Raw genomic sequence first — 18,066 nt, forward strand, 5'->3', positions numbered from 1 at the left:
TTCTGTTAATGCCTCAAACCCTGAATATAGAGAAGTAAAACAAAAAGAACCAAGACAGTACTACATGGCTATTTATTTATTTACTTTTTACTTTGCAAACTGGCAAAGTTATCAGAACTGGCAAAGTTATCAGATAGTGTTTGGTAAACAAGAAAGCAAAAGAAATATACAAGATTATTTAGTATGTACCCCTTTTGGATATTGTTTCTGCTCAGTTTTCCAAGAGGCACTTCAGACATGTTAATCTTGAATTCCCTCATGGAAGCTCTGTAAAATTTAACCGTTTGTCTCTCACGCATAACCAAATGCAGAAGAAGAAAAGAAAATTCGCATATAGCCTGTATGTTTCCACGTTGAAGAGCGTCTTCATCAATTCTGCTAATTGGAGATCTAGTTTGCTGTCGTCATTCTTATTTTTCTTTGTGACCTGCTTGTTAACCCCATAATCCTACATTTTAACGTTGGAAATGAATAAAAAAATGAGGATGTTTTTAAGTCAAAGGTAGATGGTGCTACCTATTTGTGAAGGCATAATCTATATGTTTGGAATTCTTTTTGACCCTCCTGTCATCCATAGTCCATAATGCAGTTAGGTAATAATTTGTGAAGTTTGTTAAGTTAGCAAGATGTTTCTACATATAGACAAACAAGGAGTAACTGATTGTCTTAACTATATAATCTGCGGCATTCATTTTCAAACAAGAGATAGTGATACCCTCTTTTTTATAACCTCTCTGGCTGGTGAAAATGTTAGAAGCTCTCCAGGATATTGAAATTGCTTCAAGATTGGTTGGTTTTGATGGTGAAACTGATGACTTGATGGATGATAAATACAAGAAGCTCCGCTGTGAGATTACTCCACTTTCTCATGATAGTGAAGATTATCAGTTGATTGAGAAATACCTCCTTGCTACTCATGTCCCTACACACTAGGTGGGTTATTTTGAGGACAGATCACTCATCCTGCTTAGGACTACTAACAATTTTACCTGTAATCATAATTTTCTTAATACCTCAGGATTGGAGTCCCGAAGAAGTTTTTTCACTTGAAAAGAAAGGGGAGCATGATAAATTTGCTCCTTACAGACGATAGCTTAACAATAGAATGCTTCTTTGGCATGGTAAGTTGCAGTGATATTAGTTTCATGTGAAAGAATCTGGGGCATTGAAAATAGCATTTGAAGTTGAAATATAACAAATGAATACTTTTGTCAGGTTCTCGGCTCACAAACTTTGTGGGCATGCTTAGCCAGGGACTGAGAATAGCTCCTCCTGAAGCTCCAGCTACTGGTTACATGGTGCTCTCTCTGTTTCTGTCTCAGTGTGTCCTGCAGGTGCACATGCATGCATTTGTTGGGTGTGCATACTCATGAACCGTTGGATACGTGAAATGCATCCACTTTTTGTAAGACTCAAAGTTCAATATTTTAAACTACAGTTTGGCAAGGGGATTTTAGTTTGCTTATATTGCAAATAAGAGTGCTCAGTATTGCTATACCGACAAGAGAAATCCCCTGGGCCTCATGCTTCTCAGCGAAGTTGCCCTTGGGGAGGTCTATGAACTCAATAAGGTCAAGGTAAGCTCAAACTCTAGTTTTATTTGTAAATGTGTCTGTGGATCTCTGTTGGAACTGTGTGTTTGCCTCTTTAATCAATTTCATTGACGTATATCCCTCTTTAATTTATTTAAACTAACTGGCATTCAGCGTATGAATAAACCTCCTGAAGGAAAGCACTCCAGAAAAGGACTTGCCAAGAAGAAACCTAATCAAAGAAGAAGCCTAAGGAGCCTGAATGTGTAAAATGGAGGGATAATGTTGTAGTTCCTTGTGGGAAACTGGTACCATCCCGTGTCAAGGCATCCGAACTGATGTATAATGTGTACATTGTCTACGGTACAGCTCAAGTAATTAAGTTGTCAAGTTTTGTTTTTGATTGTTCTATGAGGGAAATATGCACATGTTTGTAGTATATATATATATATATATATATGACTAAATTGAATTATTATTGTTGAACAGGTTAAGATGCAATTCTTGTTGAAGGTGAGGTTTCATCACAAGAGGTAAGGAGGAAAGCTAGGAATACTCAATGACAAGGTCATTGTACTAATTGGATGATTCAGTAATGAGGTCACTGTACATATATATGGTGGTGGTGGTTGTGGATTTGTGAATTCTTGAATTGACATGGTATTTATCTTTTTGATTTCACAACTCTGCACGGTCATTGTATATACCTTAGTCTTTTTTGTTGTAAAATTTCTATCCCGTTAATTTTAAGTCCCTATTAGATACATGGTTTAAACGATTTTTTATTTTTATTTTTGGCTTGATTAATGAACCATCAAATTGAAGATCTTGTTTAAAATCCAACAATAATTGATATCCAAAACTTATTTAAATTGGTTTTAAGTCAGTAATGTATAAATTGAGCAAGTAGTTTTGGGTCAGCACATGCTGTGTAGAATTTTTTCGACGGCTGATCCAATTTTTCAGTGTACAAATTCTACAGAATGGTCATTTTGCAAAAAGCAAAGAATGTCTTTGGCTAACTTTCCCTAAAACCGTTTCAGTTTCATTTGCTGAGGTCTTTCCTGTTTTTCATCCCTATGTTTGGGGATAATGGATAACCCAATGTGACAGCATTGTATTGTGAAAGGAAATAACAATTAACTATTGGAGAATTATTTTTTTATTTTATTTTTTCAAAAGAGTAGATAGATATTGGAACTGGAAGCCAAGAATTATTTACACATAGACTCTTGTTGGTTGATAACAAAATGTAAACTAAAATTGAGAAAACTTATGAAAATGGTCGATACATACATATATGTCCAGATTAATGGCAGTGTATGGAGTTTTGTTGGTGATTCAAATATTTGTATGTGTGCCATGTGATTTGATGATGATTTTGCTGGAGTTGTGCAATGAATGGAAGCTTATGTCATTCATGGTTATAACTTATGTGGAAGGAGCTAAGCCAATGATCCATATATTCATCCATCTTCAGCAGCTTAATTCAATGTTAAGGAGGTGTTTGGCAACAAAGATTTGCAAGCTGGCTAGCCGACACAGCTTGCCCAGAGTCAGGGGTAACAAAGTATGACATGGAAAACGTAACTTTTTGCTGCAAACGGCCATTTTCCTCTATTAACAATGACGAATCCATCCATGCAGCTTTAGTTTCTTTATTTGGCTTCTTTTCATTTACAAATATATATATATTTTAACTTCTGGTCCCAGTCCATGGACGTGGCTAGCTGGTCTTCCACCACTTTTGCTATTTTCTTCTCTATGGCTAGCTGTTCTGGAATGCTCTGAGGTTCATATGAAGTTTCACCTAAAAAAAAGTCAGCATAAAAGAAACAAAAACTGGGTTTCACACTTTGATTGGCAAAATTCCAATTTGGGATTTGTTAAATCAAGGGATTCTAACAAATTAACTAGTCAAGTTGGGTTGTTTCTTGAAGATGCAGAAAGTTAATCTCAAGTGTTTGTGTTAGTCCTTTGATGGAGTTTTCTATGCAATACTTTGGAGAAAATCTTAGAATGCCTTAAGTTAAGGTCATTCATGAAAAAAAGGTAATTAAAAATGTGAATTAATTTTTTTTTTATTTTTTATTTTAAGTGCAAATGGAGGTGTGCTTGGTAAAAATGATGGGTTTTTATTAAAAAAGTAACTTTAGTTTTTGTCTTGCTTACTTTTTAAGTAGTTTCTTAATTTTCTGTCTCATGCGATGAATGGAGGATACCGCACGAGGTTATAACACAACTTTCACTTTCTATTAAAATTAAAAGTTACTCTTTCAACTCCAAACAGCCACTTATAGTTTCCTTGCTATACACATTAATTTCCACGAAAACAAAATAACTGTTAAAATATGAAGAAAATAACCTGTTGATTTAATTAAGAGCAATCCCATTTTGAGAATCTGGGTGGAGAGCATTGCTGATTTCTTATTAAATAAAAAAATAATTAGTATGTTGATCAAAATTTGTCCTTTACCACCATATAAATTAATAATTTGCAGCAATATAAAATATGAATAAATATAAATTTGGTTGAGGTATCTGAATCATTAAGAGTAGTGGTTGTCGTTAGACGTTTTACCGGCAGGTGGCACTAACACACAGCGTCACAAGGCGACAAATAGCAGCAGCAGCAGCTCCCAGGTGCGGCGTTCGGCGGAAAATATATAAAACATTGCCTAAACCCCCAATTTTCAATCTTTATACCAAAATAAACAAATTCTTTAGATAATATGAAACTTATATAAAAGAATTAACAATATATATATATATATACATATGGTGAAATGATATTGATAAGCCATCAATTTGAAAAATTATGGATTTAAAATTTCAAAATAAAAAAAGAGATTATTATAATGATAATATATGTATACATGTGAAAACAGAAAAAATAACGTTAAAAATGAAATTGGGACTAAGCCAATAAAGAAGGTAGACCCATATTGCAAGCACCATTAAAAAAATGTTCCCCAAGAACCCTACAGAAGGGCCTTCCATGTTCCCCATTTACACCCTTATAAGAATCCCCTCTTTCCCTTTTATGCTCTTCTTAACACTCAAAATTGCCCCACTTCCCCACCTTAGTCCTTTACTACCCCTTACCCTTAAGACAAACTAAACTCCCTCCTCCATTTTTTTTGCACCATTTCCTAGTGTGCTCGTGTGCCTTAATTTTTTATAACTCTCTCTCTCTCTCTCTTGCTTCTTTCTTTTTCTTCTCTCTATCAGTTTCTGTATCTGTTATCTCTCTCTCTATCTCTCTCTCTCTCTCTTCCTCTCTGAGTTTGATAGAAGACATGGCATCTGGGACTCATGGAACAGGGTCTCCTTGCGGGGCATGCAAGTTTCTCAGGCGCAAGTGTGCATCCGATTGTATATTTGCTCCTTATTTTTGCTCCGAACAAGGACCTGCCCGTTTTGCAGCCATTCACAAAGTGTTTGGTGCTAGCAATGTTTCTAAGCTGCTTTTGCATGTCCCTGTTCCTGATCGCTGTGAGGCAGTTGTCACAATTGCTTATGAGGCTCAAGCAAGGATTAGAGACCCTGTTTATGGATGTGTTGCTCACATTTTTGCCTTGCAACAGCAGGTTTGGCCTTTCTCTTCCTCTATCTGCATCTTTCATTAACGATTTCTGTCAATTGTCCTCAGACCGCTTAGCTATAAATAAAGATATATATAGTTCTCTAAACTTGTAGTTGGTAATTAATACTAAATAAGCCAAAATCATAGCAATTTCATTCCCTTTCCCATATGGTTTCCACATAATTCTTGGCTAGCCAGCCATGAATGTATGATTCTATTAAGTGATAGTTAATTGTTTGAAATCTTTCATCAGGTGGAAATCCAATTCACCAAAGAATTTTCCACCCTGTTATGTTCTTTGTTTTTTTTGTCTCATTTTTGTTTTTGTACTTTTCCTACTTTGCTAGCCAGTACATACAATATCTTGACCCACTGATTAATATATGCGCTAAAAGAATATTATTTGTATATGTGGCTACCATGTGCTATACATCATGCATGTCGATGATAATTCTTCCAACAAATTCTGATCTTTTCCCTCCATCTTATGTATATATAAATATATATATATACGTAGGTGGCATGCCTGCAAGCACAATTGATGCAGGCAAAAGCTCAACTAGCTCAAAACCTGATTGAATCAAGGAATATGGAAAATCAATGGCCAGGATTTGCCAATGGAGGCGCCAACTTTCCAAACTATGGGAACTACAGGAACCCCATTTCACCTCAAAGCTCACTCGAATCGGTTGAGCATAACAATGATGGAATGAGCACGCAGGAATTACAAGGCTGCAGAGAGGATTTCTCACTTCTCCAACCTTGTTCTAAGAAAAGACCAAATAATGCAACTACGGACTTGGGTGAGCTTCAGGCTTTGGCCCTCAGAATGATGAGGAACTAGCTAGCTAATGATCACGTATCATGATGATGAGCTAGCTATATATATATGCCCAAAAATGAATGTATATATACAGAGTCTTAATTTGGGGAGAAAAAAAAAATTACTACAATTTGATAATTAGTCAAAATGTAGGAGTTTTGCTTTTTGTTCGACCAAAAACTTTAATCTGTTACTTCTTCTGCAATGAATGAGTAATAAGATAATAGTTTATTTTCTCTGCGTGAAGATATAGTTTAATTAATCGGCTGCTAATTGAGCACACAAAGGAGTACTACTACCACACGGTGACAATAAAACTTGTTAAAGATAATGTAGTTTTTTTGACTGAAGGACAATAATGGAGACGTTGGCTCCATTGACATTATGCAACAAAAGAAACTTTGGAATTAGGGTCATCTTCAAGTTGTTTACGTTCTCTACCTGTTAAATTCAAATATAATATCCAAATACAAGTTTGAACTATTTAACCAAAAAAATAAAAAATATATATATATATACAAGTTTGAACTCTATGGTGTCCTTTCTCCAATATGATAATTTAATTTAAGAAAGGGGTATGGTAAAAAGAGCACACCCCCTACAGTTGAATAATATTGAAACTTAGAATCCCAAGAGCAGTATAGCTTACTCTTTTCCTTGATCCAAAACAAGATGATTGGTCCCCACTGTCCTTATCATGACTTAAAATTTTTTTAGAAAAACTTGCTTTTAGCATGAATTAATTATTGCTAACAAAATATTATTGCATAATTAAGTTTACTAAGTAGAAAATCAACATAATTAACATGATGCATGTAATAAATTTAGTAGGGACCATCGCTGCAGGGATAGCCAACTGACCCCTCTTTTTTTTTTTATTTTTTTTCAGATAATGATCCAGAATTTGAATGTAAATGCCATTTCCGTTTTGGAAAAAAAAAACAAATGGCATTCCTTTCGGGGAAAAAAAAAAAAACTTAGTAAGGCATCAAGGCAATATTAACATTATCCTTTTTTGTCAACTTCCTTTAATCCAAATAAGAATTCTTGCATAATATTATTGCTACCAAAATATTATTGCATAATTAAATTTATTAAGTGTAGAAGATCAACTTAATTAGCATGACGCATGTAATTAACTTAGTAGGATCATCATTGTCGTGACAAATGAATGACATTTTTTTTTTTTTTTTTTTTGAGACAATGATCCTGAATTTGAATATCCTCCTCCCAATATCCAAATAAACAGGTTATCAAATTCCTTGAATCCAAATAAAAAGGAAATTTATGGAGGGAAAAAGAAAGTATCCTTAAGCTGAATGTCAATAGTTTGTCTTGTAATAGGGATACATCCCCAAAGGTTGACATGATGAGTTAGGTTTGGAATTATAAAAATGAAAAAAAAAAAATCACAAAATGGAAATTAGCTAGGGATTATGATCAGAGGATGAATACTAATATGCTATAATTGCTGTTAAAGACAAACACAGAGGCCTTGAGGTGAGTAGCGAAAAGGACCCACTTGGTTGGAGGGCTTATGTCCTAACAAGTAGGTTCACCTAACATTATAAGTCTAATTTATAGATTTAATATCATTTGCTATGATTTTGTATTCGTTTATGTAGACAATGTGTTCCCTTGATTGAATGCACAGGGGTACATCATTTGCTTCTAGTACATCTTTTGAGCAAAACTTTTATACAATATCCAACCCAAAATGAGAGTAAAATTGTTTTGGTTTTCTGTAAATAACCTACCATTAATATAAGCAAATCTCTTCAAAATTAGCTTCGAATCGTTTGCTTCTTTTGCTATTTATGAATAAATTAGTAAAATAAAAGTCTTCTATAGCTTGAGCATACAACCAGTGTATATATCTTTGAGAACATGTTTTTCTTCTCCGCAAATTAATATATATATATATATATATATGACAAAGCTGTGAATAGATGACAAAGTGACCCATGAAGATCAAAGTCAAACCAATTTTAGCATCATCAATTGAAATACAAATGCAATGAGCTAGTCACATCTTTGTAGCTCAATTAACTTTGTCCGGAGACATTAAAATAGCATAATCATTGTTTCAAGTGAAAAGTACTAATATCAAATCCTATGTACCACCTTTTTTTTTTATATATATAAAAAAGAAACAAATTCTACATCTCTCTCTCTCTCTCTGTCTCTCTCTCTCTCTCCCTCTCTCTATATATATATATATATATATATAAGTTGATGACATGAAATTGTTTGCGCCCGACAATTTACGGAGGAGAAATTTATAAAACAAGTAAAATGAAGAACAGATGCAAGAAAATATATTACATTTTCTTTTGGCTTGAATATGAAAGATTCTGGCTTCATTCAAAGCTTCAGAATGTACTTCAGTACTTCTTTGAGTGATCGGATGAATCGACTCGCCTTTTAGTCTTCAAAACAAAACGGAAACCATATGAGTACATAATTGCATGTCGGATATTAATAAATTTTCATGTAATTAAAATATTTAGCTCAATACCATATAAGTTTTATTCGATCAATGACAATTTTTGGACTTTTTTGGGTTTTGGATGACAATTGGATATTCAAGGTTCGAGGGAGAAAAAAGCATATTATATATATATATATATATATAAAATGGACAAGAATTACAATAATATTTTTAACGTAAACAAGGAAATGTGACTCAAAACCGCAATTTCAAATAGATAGGTGTGAGAGTTATACTACTAGATCAATCTAAATTTGTTCTAAGCAACCCTGTTACAAAAAAATGATTGAGGACATAAAATTAATTTAAGGGTTCTAAATTGGGTCATTCAAAGATTTACACGTGGCGATTCTCCTAGGCAGAAATGATCAGATCACATGATCAAATTAAGGCTTAAACTTTTGAGCTCTTGTTTGGTTTTATGCATCACATTTATGTCTTAATTTTAAAAGCAAAAAATGTTTTAGATGAACAATTTTATACTTTGAGGAACTAGCTTTTTTTAATACATGGTCAAATTAACAAAATCTATTAAAAAGAAATTCTTATAAAGACTAAGGCAATCCAATCAGGAGTTTAGTTACAACTACTTACAATCAATAAGAAAAATAAATACTAAACAAAATGTTAATTTATGCGGTTGAGATTCGAGAATACATAATCTTATAGTCAAGCCACATTGGATTATTCAATTCCATGTACTTCGAGCCCATGACTAGTTTGGCACAAATTAAAAAACTTATTCTTTTTTTTTTTTTTTTTTTTTTGGGGGAAGAAAAATTTAAAAACTTATTCTATAACTAGTTTTTAGTCAAGCGGCTTGTAACCACTTTCATACTTGTCTACGCCTCTTTGGCATTAAACAATCTCAATTAATGAGAAAAAAATATATAAATATGAATAAGAAAAACAAAATAAAAATGTAAATATTCCCCATTGGAGTCCATCATCAGGTGCATTTTATTTTATTCTATTCATAAAAAAAAGTTAATTAAAAGAAGCATTTATTTAATGGGTAATGAGTGATGATGAGTTGAATGTGAGTTCAAGAGGAAAAAGTTGTCGCCCAAAAAAGAAGACAAGAAAGAAGTGAACACACTTTGCTTTAGAATGTGTAGTTCAAACAACGCAAAAAGTTAAGCCCCTCTTCTTCCTTGCCGCAGTTTCCTTCTTCAAGGAGATGAATATTTATTTATTATTATTTTTATTATTTTTTTATTTTTTACATGTTTGAAACTGTGACAAATTGTGTTCCCTTTGGGCATTGATAGTGCTGAGATTTCTTCCAGTTTGTTTACTTTATTATTCTTCTTCTATACCCAAACAATTTGGCATGAATTTATATATATATATATATATATAAATATATACATTTGTTTATCTATAGAATACAGGATTTATAATTGAGCACTGTCAGATAAAATAGTGAATTTGGTCAAGGTTGGGCTATTGGACTAAGCATATACAAAGAGAAAATATAAAAGAAAGCATGAAGGGGGCCATTGGCCAAAGTCTTTTTTCTGGGGCTTATAAAATGCTATAACATATTTTGACTGTTGAAACATTTATGCTCACACATGTGCAATCCAAGCCATCCGATAATGGGGACCAGCAACAAGTTGGAGGGGAAGTAAGTAATTGAAATGCCACTGAAATTAAAAGAAAATATTAGCATTAATATTAATAAATAGGAGAAAGATAGAAAAGTATACAAATATTATATATATATACATATATATATACACCTATGTAGTTGAAAAGTTTGGTAATATGATTTAAGATCATTGAGCTGTGTGCTGCGTGTTAGTTTGAAAAACACCAAACAATATTTGTATGCTTTTGGAGAGCTTTTGTATACTTCACTAAAGTTCATAATATGATTCTGTCTTCTCAATGTTGAGAAAGGTTAAGCCCATCAACATGTTTCTCTATGCCTCTCAATTATCCATAACCACCGTAGCCTCTTCTTGCTCTTCTTCTTCTTCTTTGTGTTTTTTTAATGGTGATCATGCCATTTTATGAATCTATAACTAGGCTATGATATTGTAATTTTTATATATATATATATATATTTTTTTTTTTTTTTTTGGGGGGAGAAAGGGTAGTTTTGGCAAATGCACATTATAATTGTTGCAGTCATGGAGGTAAGACAACTACAATTAGTTTGTTTGATAGAGAGAATATTGGACTGTAAATTAAATTTCTACTTCTAACCACAATTTTAGATGATTAAGCAGTTCGGAAATTTAATTCATAAATGGATTATTAATATATTCATATTACAATTCAGTCAAACATTTTAACAAAATAAACTAGAATAATTTGATCCAAAAAAAAAGAAAAAACAAGAATAATAATTGGATCGATCACTTTTTTTATTTTTTTGGGAATGAAATCGCTATCTTCTTAAAAAAAATGCCCATTCCGTCATTTCCATTTTTGGGATATTACACATTTCAATGAGCTTTCTTTCTTCTCTAATGGATCCACGTTGGACAAATTAAATTGGGCCACACAGGTAAGCTTTTAGGCCCAATTAGAAAATACTTTTGGGTTCTGAGTTAGAAATTCATATTCTCACCTGTTCCCCAAAAGGAAAGAAGAAGTAAAGTAGAGCTTTTCATTTTTTATTTAATTTTTTTATATCATCCTAAAATAAATAATAAATATAATAAACAGAAATAATAATTTTTATTAAATAAAAATAATTCATAATTTCATGCTATGATGCTCTAGCATTTCTAATAGTTAAAGTTTATTCTTTTAGTATTTTTACATGCAAAATTAATAATTAAACAACTACAATCAAATTATTTTGTCATTTTTTTGGTTCAATAGATGCTATTGTCCATCCATCCATTTAAACGATAAGACATTATAAAGGTGAGAGTGTTTATACGCTGTATGTATTCAAGAAACAACCACACCACCATTGTAGTTTTATAGGAGGAAAAAAAGAGAAAAAAAAGATAACTTTGTTTCTAATTTTTCTTGGAAAATTAAAATATCATTTAAAGATATTAGTTGCTAGTTAATAAAAAATCTAAAATAATAAAAAGGGTCCTTTTTTTTTTTTTTGGTGGTTATTTTTCAATTTTTTAACACTATTTTAAATATTTTTTTGAAAAATCAAGAAGAAAATTAAAAATGTTAGGGGCGCCTGACCAAATGGGAGACGTTGTGGTATTGCACATTAGGCCCAAACCTTAGGCCGACCTTGGGTAAAAAAGAAGAAAAGTAGAGCTCCCCAAAATATAAACAAAAATAAAAAATGGAGTAATGAATGCACACCCTTAAAATAAACAGTAATTTAAAATAAATTCTAAAAACATTTACATTTCTATTTCTCAGCTCATCTTTGCAAGGCCAAACTATTGTTTACTAAAATAATGATTTCCAATTTGAATCTCCACACCAATAATATTTGAAAGAAAAGAAAAAAAAAAGAAAAAGGAAATAATCATAGAGATTTAAATTGTACACTTGATTTAAATATCAAAGATCATAATACAAGATAGATAAATATTGTATATATTAAGAGTGGAAGTAATTTGATTTCAGATTAGTCATTTTGCCTTCCTCTTTACATGGCTGTTAAATTACTACTAGACCATTGCAGTCTAATATATAACTGGAAAACATATGATAATTAGCTAACAACACAAGCATTCCAATTCAAGAAAACTGGCCTTCACCTGCATAACATATAAACTTTTACAAATTAAACATGTTAAGAAAATCATGTGCACTAATTAAAATGATAGTTTTGTATAATCTGAATACTAGCTAACATGTAGGTTAATCCTTTTAGAGCTGTAATTTTTATAGAATTAACTACCTTTTTTCTTTTAAATCTTTCGAAAACATTATTCTGATTCCTGATGATAATCAAGCAATCTAATTAAGCACTCTATATATATATATATATATATATATATCTGAAAACAAGCATGCATGGTTCATGATTAAAGTGTGTTTTGCGCCCATGAAACAGACCAAACATTTTGTGATGTATACATCATGTTTTTCCCACATGCTTTAGAAGCAGACATGCATATATATAAAAACATTACATTTTAGAATCCCAATTCATATACAATATATATTTATATATATATATATATATATAGATAGATAGACTGCATGCAGTTGCTAGGGCTTTAGGCAAAGATGAAATCTTTGTAACATATATCCAAATGATATGTACAAATAAACAAATGGACACTTGAAACGTCAAAGCAAAAAAGAATTAAACCGTCTTTTTGTTCTAGAAAACACAAAATATGGTCATTTGAAGAACAATACCATGTTTTCATTTTTAAACTAGCGAACACTTTAAAGTATATGGACAAACTATAGGGCCTAGTTTTTTTATCAACATTACAATATACAGTTTTCACAGGGGCTATAACTAAAACAGATTTTCATATTACTTACACATGCATAATTTGTAGTCCTATCTAAGAATTTTAATCAGATGAACACTAGAGCAAAGCTCTATTTCAAGCAATAACAAAGGCTGTAGAAGTATAAAGCTAGCTACCTTCTTACCATTCAATTAAACTGCATATATAGATATATCTTGTAGAATATTGTGTGACTGGAAAAACACACACAAAACACTTGCATATATGTGTCTAATGTTCCGAATCTAGGTTGTAGTGACCCAAATGCAAGACAACAAACTCTTTTGAAAACAAAAAGTAACAATTGCATGACTCTTATTTCTGGTTTCCAAACTTATATCTATGCTTAATTACCAGGAAAAAAGAAAGATAGTTGATATAGCAATAATCATAGACAGCAGAGAGCAAGTCTACGTATACATATACAAATATATATAAATATATATATATATATATATCTGCACTGGATCTCTAGTTATGCTTTTGAACTTCTAAGTCCATAGGTCCTAATTAATTTGCTTGAGAGAGTTCAAAACTTATAAGAGGCAAAATCGAATATATATAGTTAAGGACATTAATTTGTTAATTAGTATGCAACACATTACGATATGTGGCAAAAGAAAAGTAGCTAGACAAAAAAAGGCAGTAGAAACTCTTTTAAGTTAAATAAGGTACTCAAGATTTTAGGTCTTACTGCTAGATCAATTCAAAAAGATATGATATTAATTCTCCAGTTTTGAAGAGAGACTTTTAGGGTATTATTCCACTCTTTCTACGGTCTACACTAAGATTAAAGAAAGAAAAATAGGGTGGATGATAGGGGGGGGGGGGGGGGGGGGGGGGGGTTTCCATTTGTATAAACATTCCTAGCTAGGGTTTCTAAACTTATTCCTAGCAACAAAAAGTGCAAGCTTCAAAGTATCCAAAATCTTCTTTCACCGACCGATATTACAGAACTCTTGCACTGAAAGCCCTTATGAATGCTGATTAATATAGCCGAAAGCCATGGATTGAAGTTCATCTGCTTCCTGAAAACTGCAATATTGCCTGTTGTTCATTTGCATGTCGAAACAAGAAACCTCCTCAAAGCTTCTATATGAGGCATTTTCGTCTGGGATTTTCACTGAGTTTTCATAATTAATCTCCATAGAATTTGGATTTATAACCCCGTTTCCATGATATGTCATGGTGGCAGAGTTAGCGGCGAGATTAGGATTGAATTGTGGCACAGTTTCTTTGTTTTCCGGCTCAAACCAATCTTGTGGTGCCTGAGAAAAAGGAAGCTTCCCATAGAGTACTTTTCCATTAGGGTTTGCAAAAGCAGAGCCACTAGAAAAGCTTTGAGCTGCTTGTTCTTTCATGGAAGCCAATTGAGCTTGCAGGCTTACAACCTGATATATATATATATATATATAGATGTATATATATATATATATATAAAAGAGCTTAAAAGTCAATTAAGAATAAATAGTAGATCAAGAATTAGGGTTTGGATTCATTAATTAGTTAGTCAACAATAATATTTCTTCATATCAGGGTCATAAAAGGTATACAAACCTGCTGTTGGAGGGCGAAAATATGAGAAACACATCCATAAATGGGATCTTGAAGCCTAGCTTGAGCTTCATAAGAGATTGTGACCGCGGCTTCGCAACGATCACTCACCGGAAGATGAGCAAGCAATTTCGACACATTGCTTGCGCCAAAAACCTTGTGGATTGCAGCAAAATGGTTAACACCCTGGTCATGGCAAAAATAAGGTGCAAAAATACAACCCTTTACACATTTTCTCCTCAAGAACTTGCAGGCTCCGCAAGGAGAACCAGAACCGGTCATTCTTGATGATATTTCTGGGTTTAATTTGATGGTTTTTTTTTTTTTTTTTTTTAAAAGCTTTCTATTTTTCTCAGCTTTGTGCAAAGCATTATCACCAATGTTTATAAACACTAGAGGGCAAGAAAGATGGATGATATAAAATTGATTACTTAATTACATAAGGTTCCCTTAATGGGGTACAGATTTCATTATTATTATTATTGTTATTTTCTCTTTATGGTATGACCCCTTTCACCATCCATTTTTTTTTTCGTTTTTTAAATTTTAATTTGTATTTTGATATGAGATTCCATTTTAACATCCTTATACGACAAAACAACTATCACAAAAACCAAACCCCATTAATTCTATTTGCTTCCTTTTATATGATTGGATTTTCAAATGGGCTCTGATCTGGGTTTGAATATATATATATATATATATATATTTGATCCTTGTATCTATAGTTCATCATGTGATAACTGCAGCTATATTTACAGGTTGAATGAACAGTACTAGAAGAAATATTGATTTGATGGGTCAAATTAATAATTATGCTAAGGATATAAGGCCTCGTTCAGGTTTCTGTGAATTGTAATAATGATTTGTTAATTAGTTAATTCATTGAATTATTTGAAGGCCTAACTATTACATCTTAAAAAAATAAATAAATAAATAAATAAAAACAAAAACTATTGCATCTAGATAACATCTATATCTAGACTGCTTTAGTAAAGTAGCCACGTTTATAACCAAAATCTTCAACTATCATATTTTACCGACTTTTTTTTCGGTAATTATATGATATTTTGCCGACTTTTCTTTTTTTTTTTTTTTTTTTTTGGTAAAAGATATTTTACCGACTTATATATATCTATATATATATATATATATATCAAGTATATTACATTCTATGAACACGCTTTCATCGTGGAAGAAAAAAAAGAAAAAGAAACGCTCAATACGTACCTTGCGAACTGGCTATTTACTTTTCTTTTCTGTTCTTCTTTTTTTGTTTTTGTTTTTTAACCTAATCTTTTGGTGGGTGTGTTTCTTGAGAATCTGGGAGCAAATATCGAAGTTTTATGTATTGGGATTGAAGGAATATATATTTATATATTTGAGAAAAGCTAGTGATATTAATTACATTTCTATTTTATTTCATTTGATGTACAAAATTGAATTGCAAAAGCATTTACATGATCAGCAAGACTTTGTTAGACTCAGAACCGGAAAGACAGTCCTTTATTTAATAAGGGAAAATATTAAATAAACAACAAAATCATATTCTTATCCAATTAGTAATAAAAACTCATCTCATCCTAAATTAATTTATATATTGTCCCATCTCATTTTAAAGAAAAAAAAAAAAAAAAAAAACTTGACTTGGTTCCTCCTTTGAAGATCTTAAGGGCGCACTCTTATATTGTCTTAGTGCATCCTAGTTGACAAAGAAGGAAGCACCTCTCCTTACCAATATGCTTTACGTCTAGCTATGGATCTTATTTTTTATTTCTTCATTTTTCCTTTTTTTTTTTCTATTAATTTTTTAAAGAAATTTCAATGATATTTTTTTCATAAATTAATTAACAAATAATAACTTCCCTATAGATTTAAAAAAAAAAAAAAAAAAAAAGAGTAATAACTGTAAGTACCCCATAAAAAATGTTCCATCAAAATAGCCCAATAGCTTCATTAGTAAAATAATTGGGGGGAAAAAAAAAAATCAAAGTCAGCCTAAATAAATCAGAAAATCAGGGAAAACACTGTTACTAGAGATAAAAATTTGTTTGTACCCCGAAGATGTATTTGTACTGCCACGTTGAGTCCAGGTCAGACAATAAGTCAAAACTATTTTTGCTGACCCAATTAACCTGTCTAGAGGCTCCGGGTAACATATTCAAGTACCCCATCTATTGATCATGAAGCAATATCTGGGGGTACTTAATGAACAATCAGGAATTAATTAATGAATGGGATCAATTTAAGATTTGATTAATTATAATTAATTAATGGTAAGAAACATAATGTAGTTGAGTGTGATTAATGGATCCATAATAGTGATTTAATTAATTAAGTAGAGGTTACGAAAACGTAAAAGAAGCATGAGAGACATATATATATATATATATATATATATAGAAAGATTGGCATATATTCCCATAAACGAATGAAACAAAAAATAATGACACTGAAATACAACTCTCTAAAGCAAGTGAAGCACAGATAGGATTTGGGATAGAAAATTAAAAATACATATTATCCCTTTTAGTACTACTCTTTCATTAGTTTAAGTTTTGCAAGTCACGGTTTGTCGAGCAATACTGTATTTTAGTCTTTAACTAATCTTATAAATAACACTAAATCACTTCCCTTTGTCACCCTTAGCTACCAACATCTAGTCTTTGTAAAATTGTGCACTCTGGCCCCACTTCCCTAACCTAATAATGACACCCCAACTTAAACCTTCCACTCTCTCTCTTTTTTTTCTCTAAGACAATCCTATTTTAGTTTACAATAAATTTGTTGTAGTATTTCTGTTTAATAGTTAATTAAGGCATTATAAGAAATTGGTTAAATTAAGGGATTTGGTAATAGGCTAATAGCCAGCTTATAATGGTTATGTAGCGACACATTTGTCCAAAAACCAAAACTGAATTCTAAAATTGTACTAAAATTAAAAAAAAAAAGCAATATTTTGAAATAGTATTCAGTTAAAATTGGTGGCTTGTGTCCCTTCGGAAACAATTAGTGACTTTCTCAAACAATAATCCTCAATTTAAATCTTCATCCCTCCAAAATAATCATAAAAAATGGCTTATAATAAAACAAAGTCCAAAACCACTACCCATTCACATCGCCATATTAGGATGGCAAATAATTAAGCTAGCTATACTGATGAAATTAAAATGATATTGGATAAAACATTTGGACGTATCAATTAAGAGGGGGATTAATTGTGCATGGCATGGGCCTCATTGGCATCCATTATCCCACAATTTGGAAATGACATCTCCACTCATGTGTGTATTGTTCGCCACTAAGCCAGGGAGAGAAGATATAGATCCTTGGAGACAAGAAGGCATGTTAATCTAGGGATTCTTAATATATATATTTATGTACTTGCTAGTTGCTTTAATTTGGACAATAATGTTAGGATGACTCCAACTATTGTTTCAAAGACAAACACCCCTATCTCATCTATTTAAGCCTTTTTTTCTTTTACACTGATTTTTTAAAAAGAAAAAAAAAAAAAAAAAGAATCCCTTTTAATATGTATCTCAAATGTTATTTAAAGCCTATTAATTTGGAATTTATTTTCAGAGTCCTCTAAGCATGTGGGAAAAAGTTCTAGCTGTCCGAACAAACTTACATTGCCTTCTTAAAAGTTTAATTTTTTTTTTTTTTTTTTT

The 18,066-nt window shown here is 31.7% G+C and overlaps 2 protein-coding genes and 1 long non-coding RNA gene across 5 annotated transcripts; 2 read left to right on the forward strand and 1 right to left on the reverse strand.

The window, feature by feature from the left end:
• The first annotated feature begins 791 nt into the window (after positions 1 to 791).
• LOC107425943 (uncharacterized) lies at positions 792 to 2,294 on the forward strand. 3 transcript variants are annotated; one of them, XR_007243063.2, is made up of 6 exons: positions 792 to 933; positions 1,019 to 1,121; positions 1,216 to 1,334; positions 1,439 to 1,577; positions 1,707 to 1,906; positions 2,022 to 2,294. It is a non-coding gene; the product is annotated as an uncharacterized LOC107425943 (long non-coding RNA). The 3 variants fall into 3 exon arrangements; XR_003057234.3 differs by having other exon boundaries at positions 1,216 to 1,577; XR_003057235.3 differs by having other exon boundaries at positions 1,216 to 1,577; positions 1,707 to 1,895.
• Positions 2,295 to 3,619: 1,325 nt separating this feature from the next.
• Positions 3,620 to 6,187, forward strand: LOC107425917 (LOB domain-containing protein 16). Its single transcript, XM_016035977.4, has 2 exons — positions 3,620 to 5,122; positions 5,636 to 6,187. Exons 1-2 carry the CDS (start codon positions 4,832 to 4,834, stop codon positions 5,960 to 5,962), a joined length of 618 nt encoding a protein of 205 aa, XP_015891463.1. The 5' UTR covers positions 3,620 to 4,831; the 3' UTR covers positions 5,963 to 6,187.
• Positions 6,188 to 13,713: 7,526 nt separating this feature from the next.
• Positions 13,714 to 14,698, reverse strand: LOC107425834 (LOB domain-containing protein 29). The gene is made up of 2 exons (XM_025076976.3): positions 14,396 to 14,698; positions 13,714 to 14,229 (listed from the first exon to the last, which is right to left on the reverse strand). Exons 1-2 carry the CDS (start codon positions 14,672 to 14,674, stop codon positions 13,813 to 13,815), a joined length of 696 nt encoding a protein of 231 aa, XP_024932744.3. The 5' UTR covers positions 14,675 to 14,698; the 3' UTR covers positions 13,714 to 13,812.
• Between the last annotated feature and the right edge of the window lie 3,368 nt (positions 14,699 to 18,066).

The sequence above is a fragment of the Ziziphus jujuba genome, chromosome 9 (assembly GCF_031755915.1).
Source record: "Ziziphus jujuba cultivar Dongzao chromosome 9, ASM3175591v1".
NCBI classification, from domain to species: domain Eukaryota; kingdom Viridiplantae; phylum Streptophyta; class Magnoliopsida; order Rosales; family Rhamnaceae; genus Ziziphus; species Ziziphus jujuba.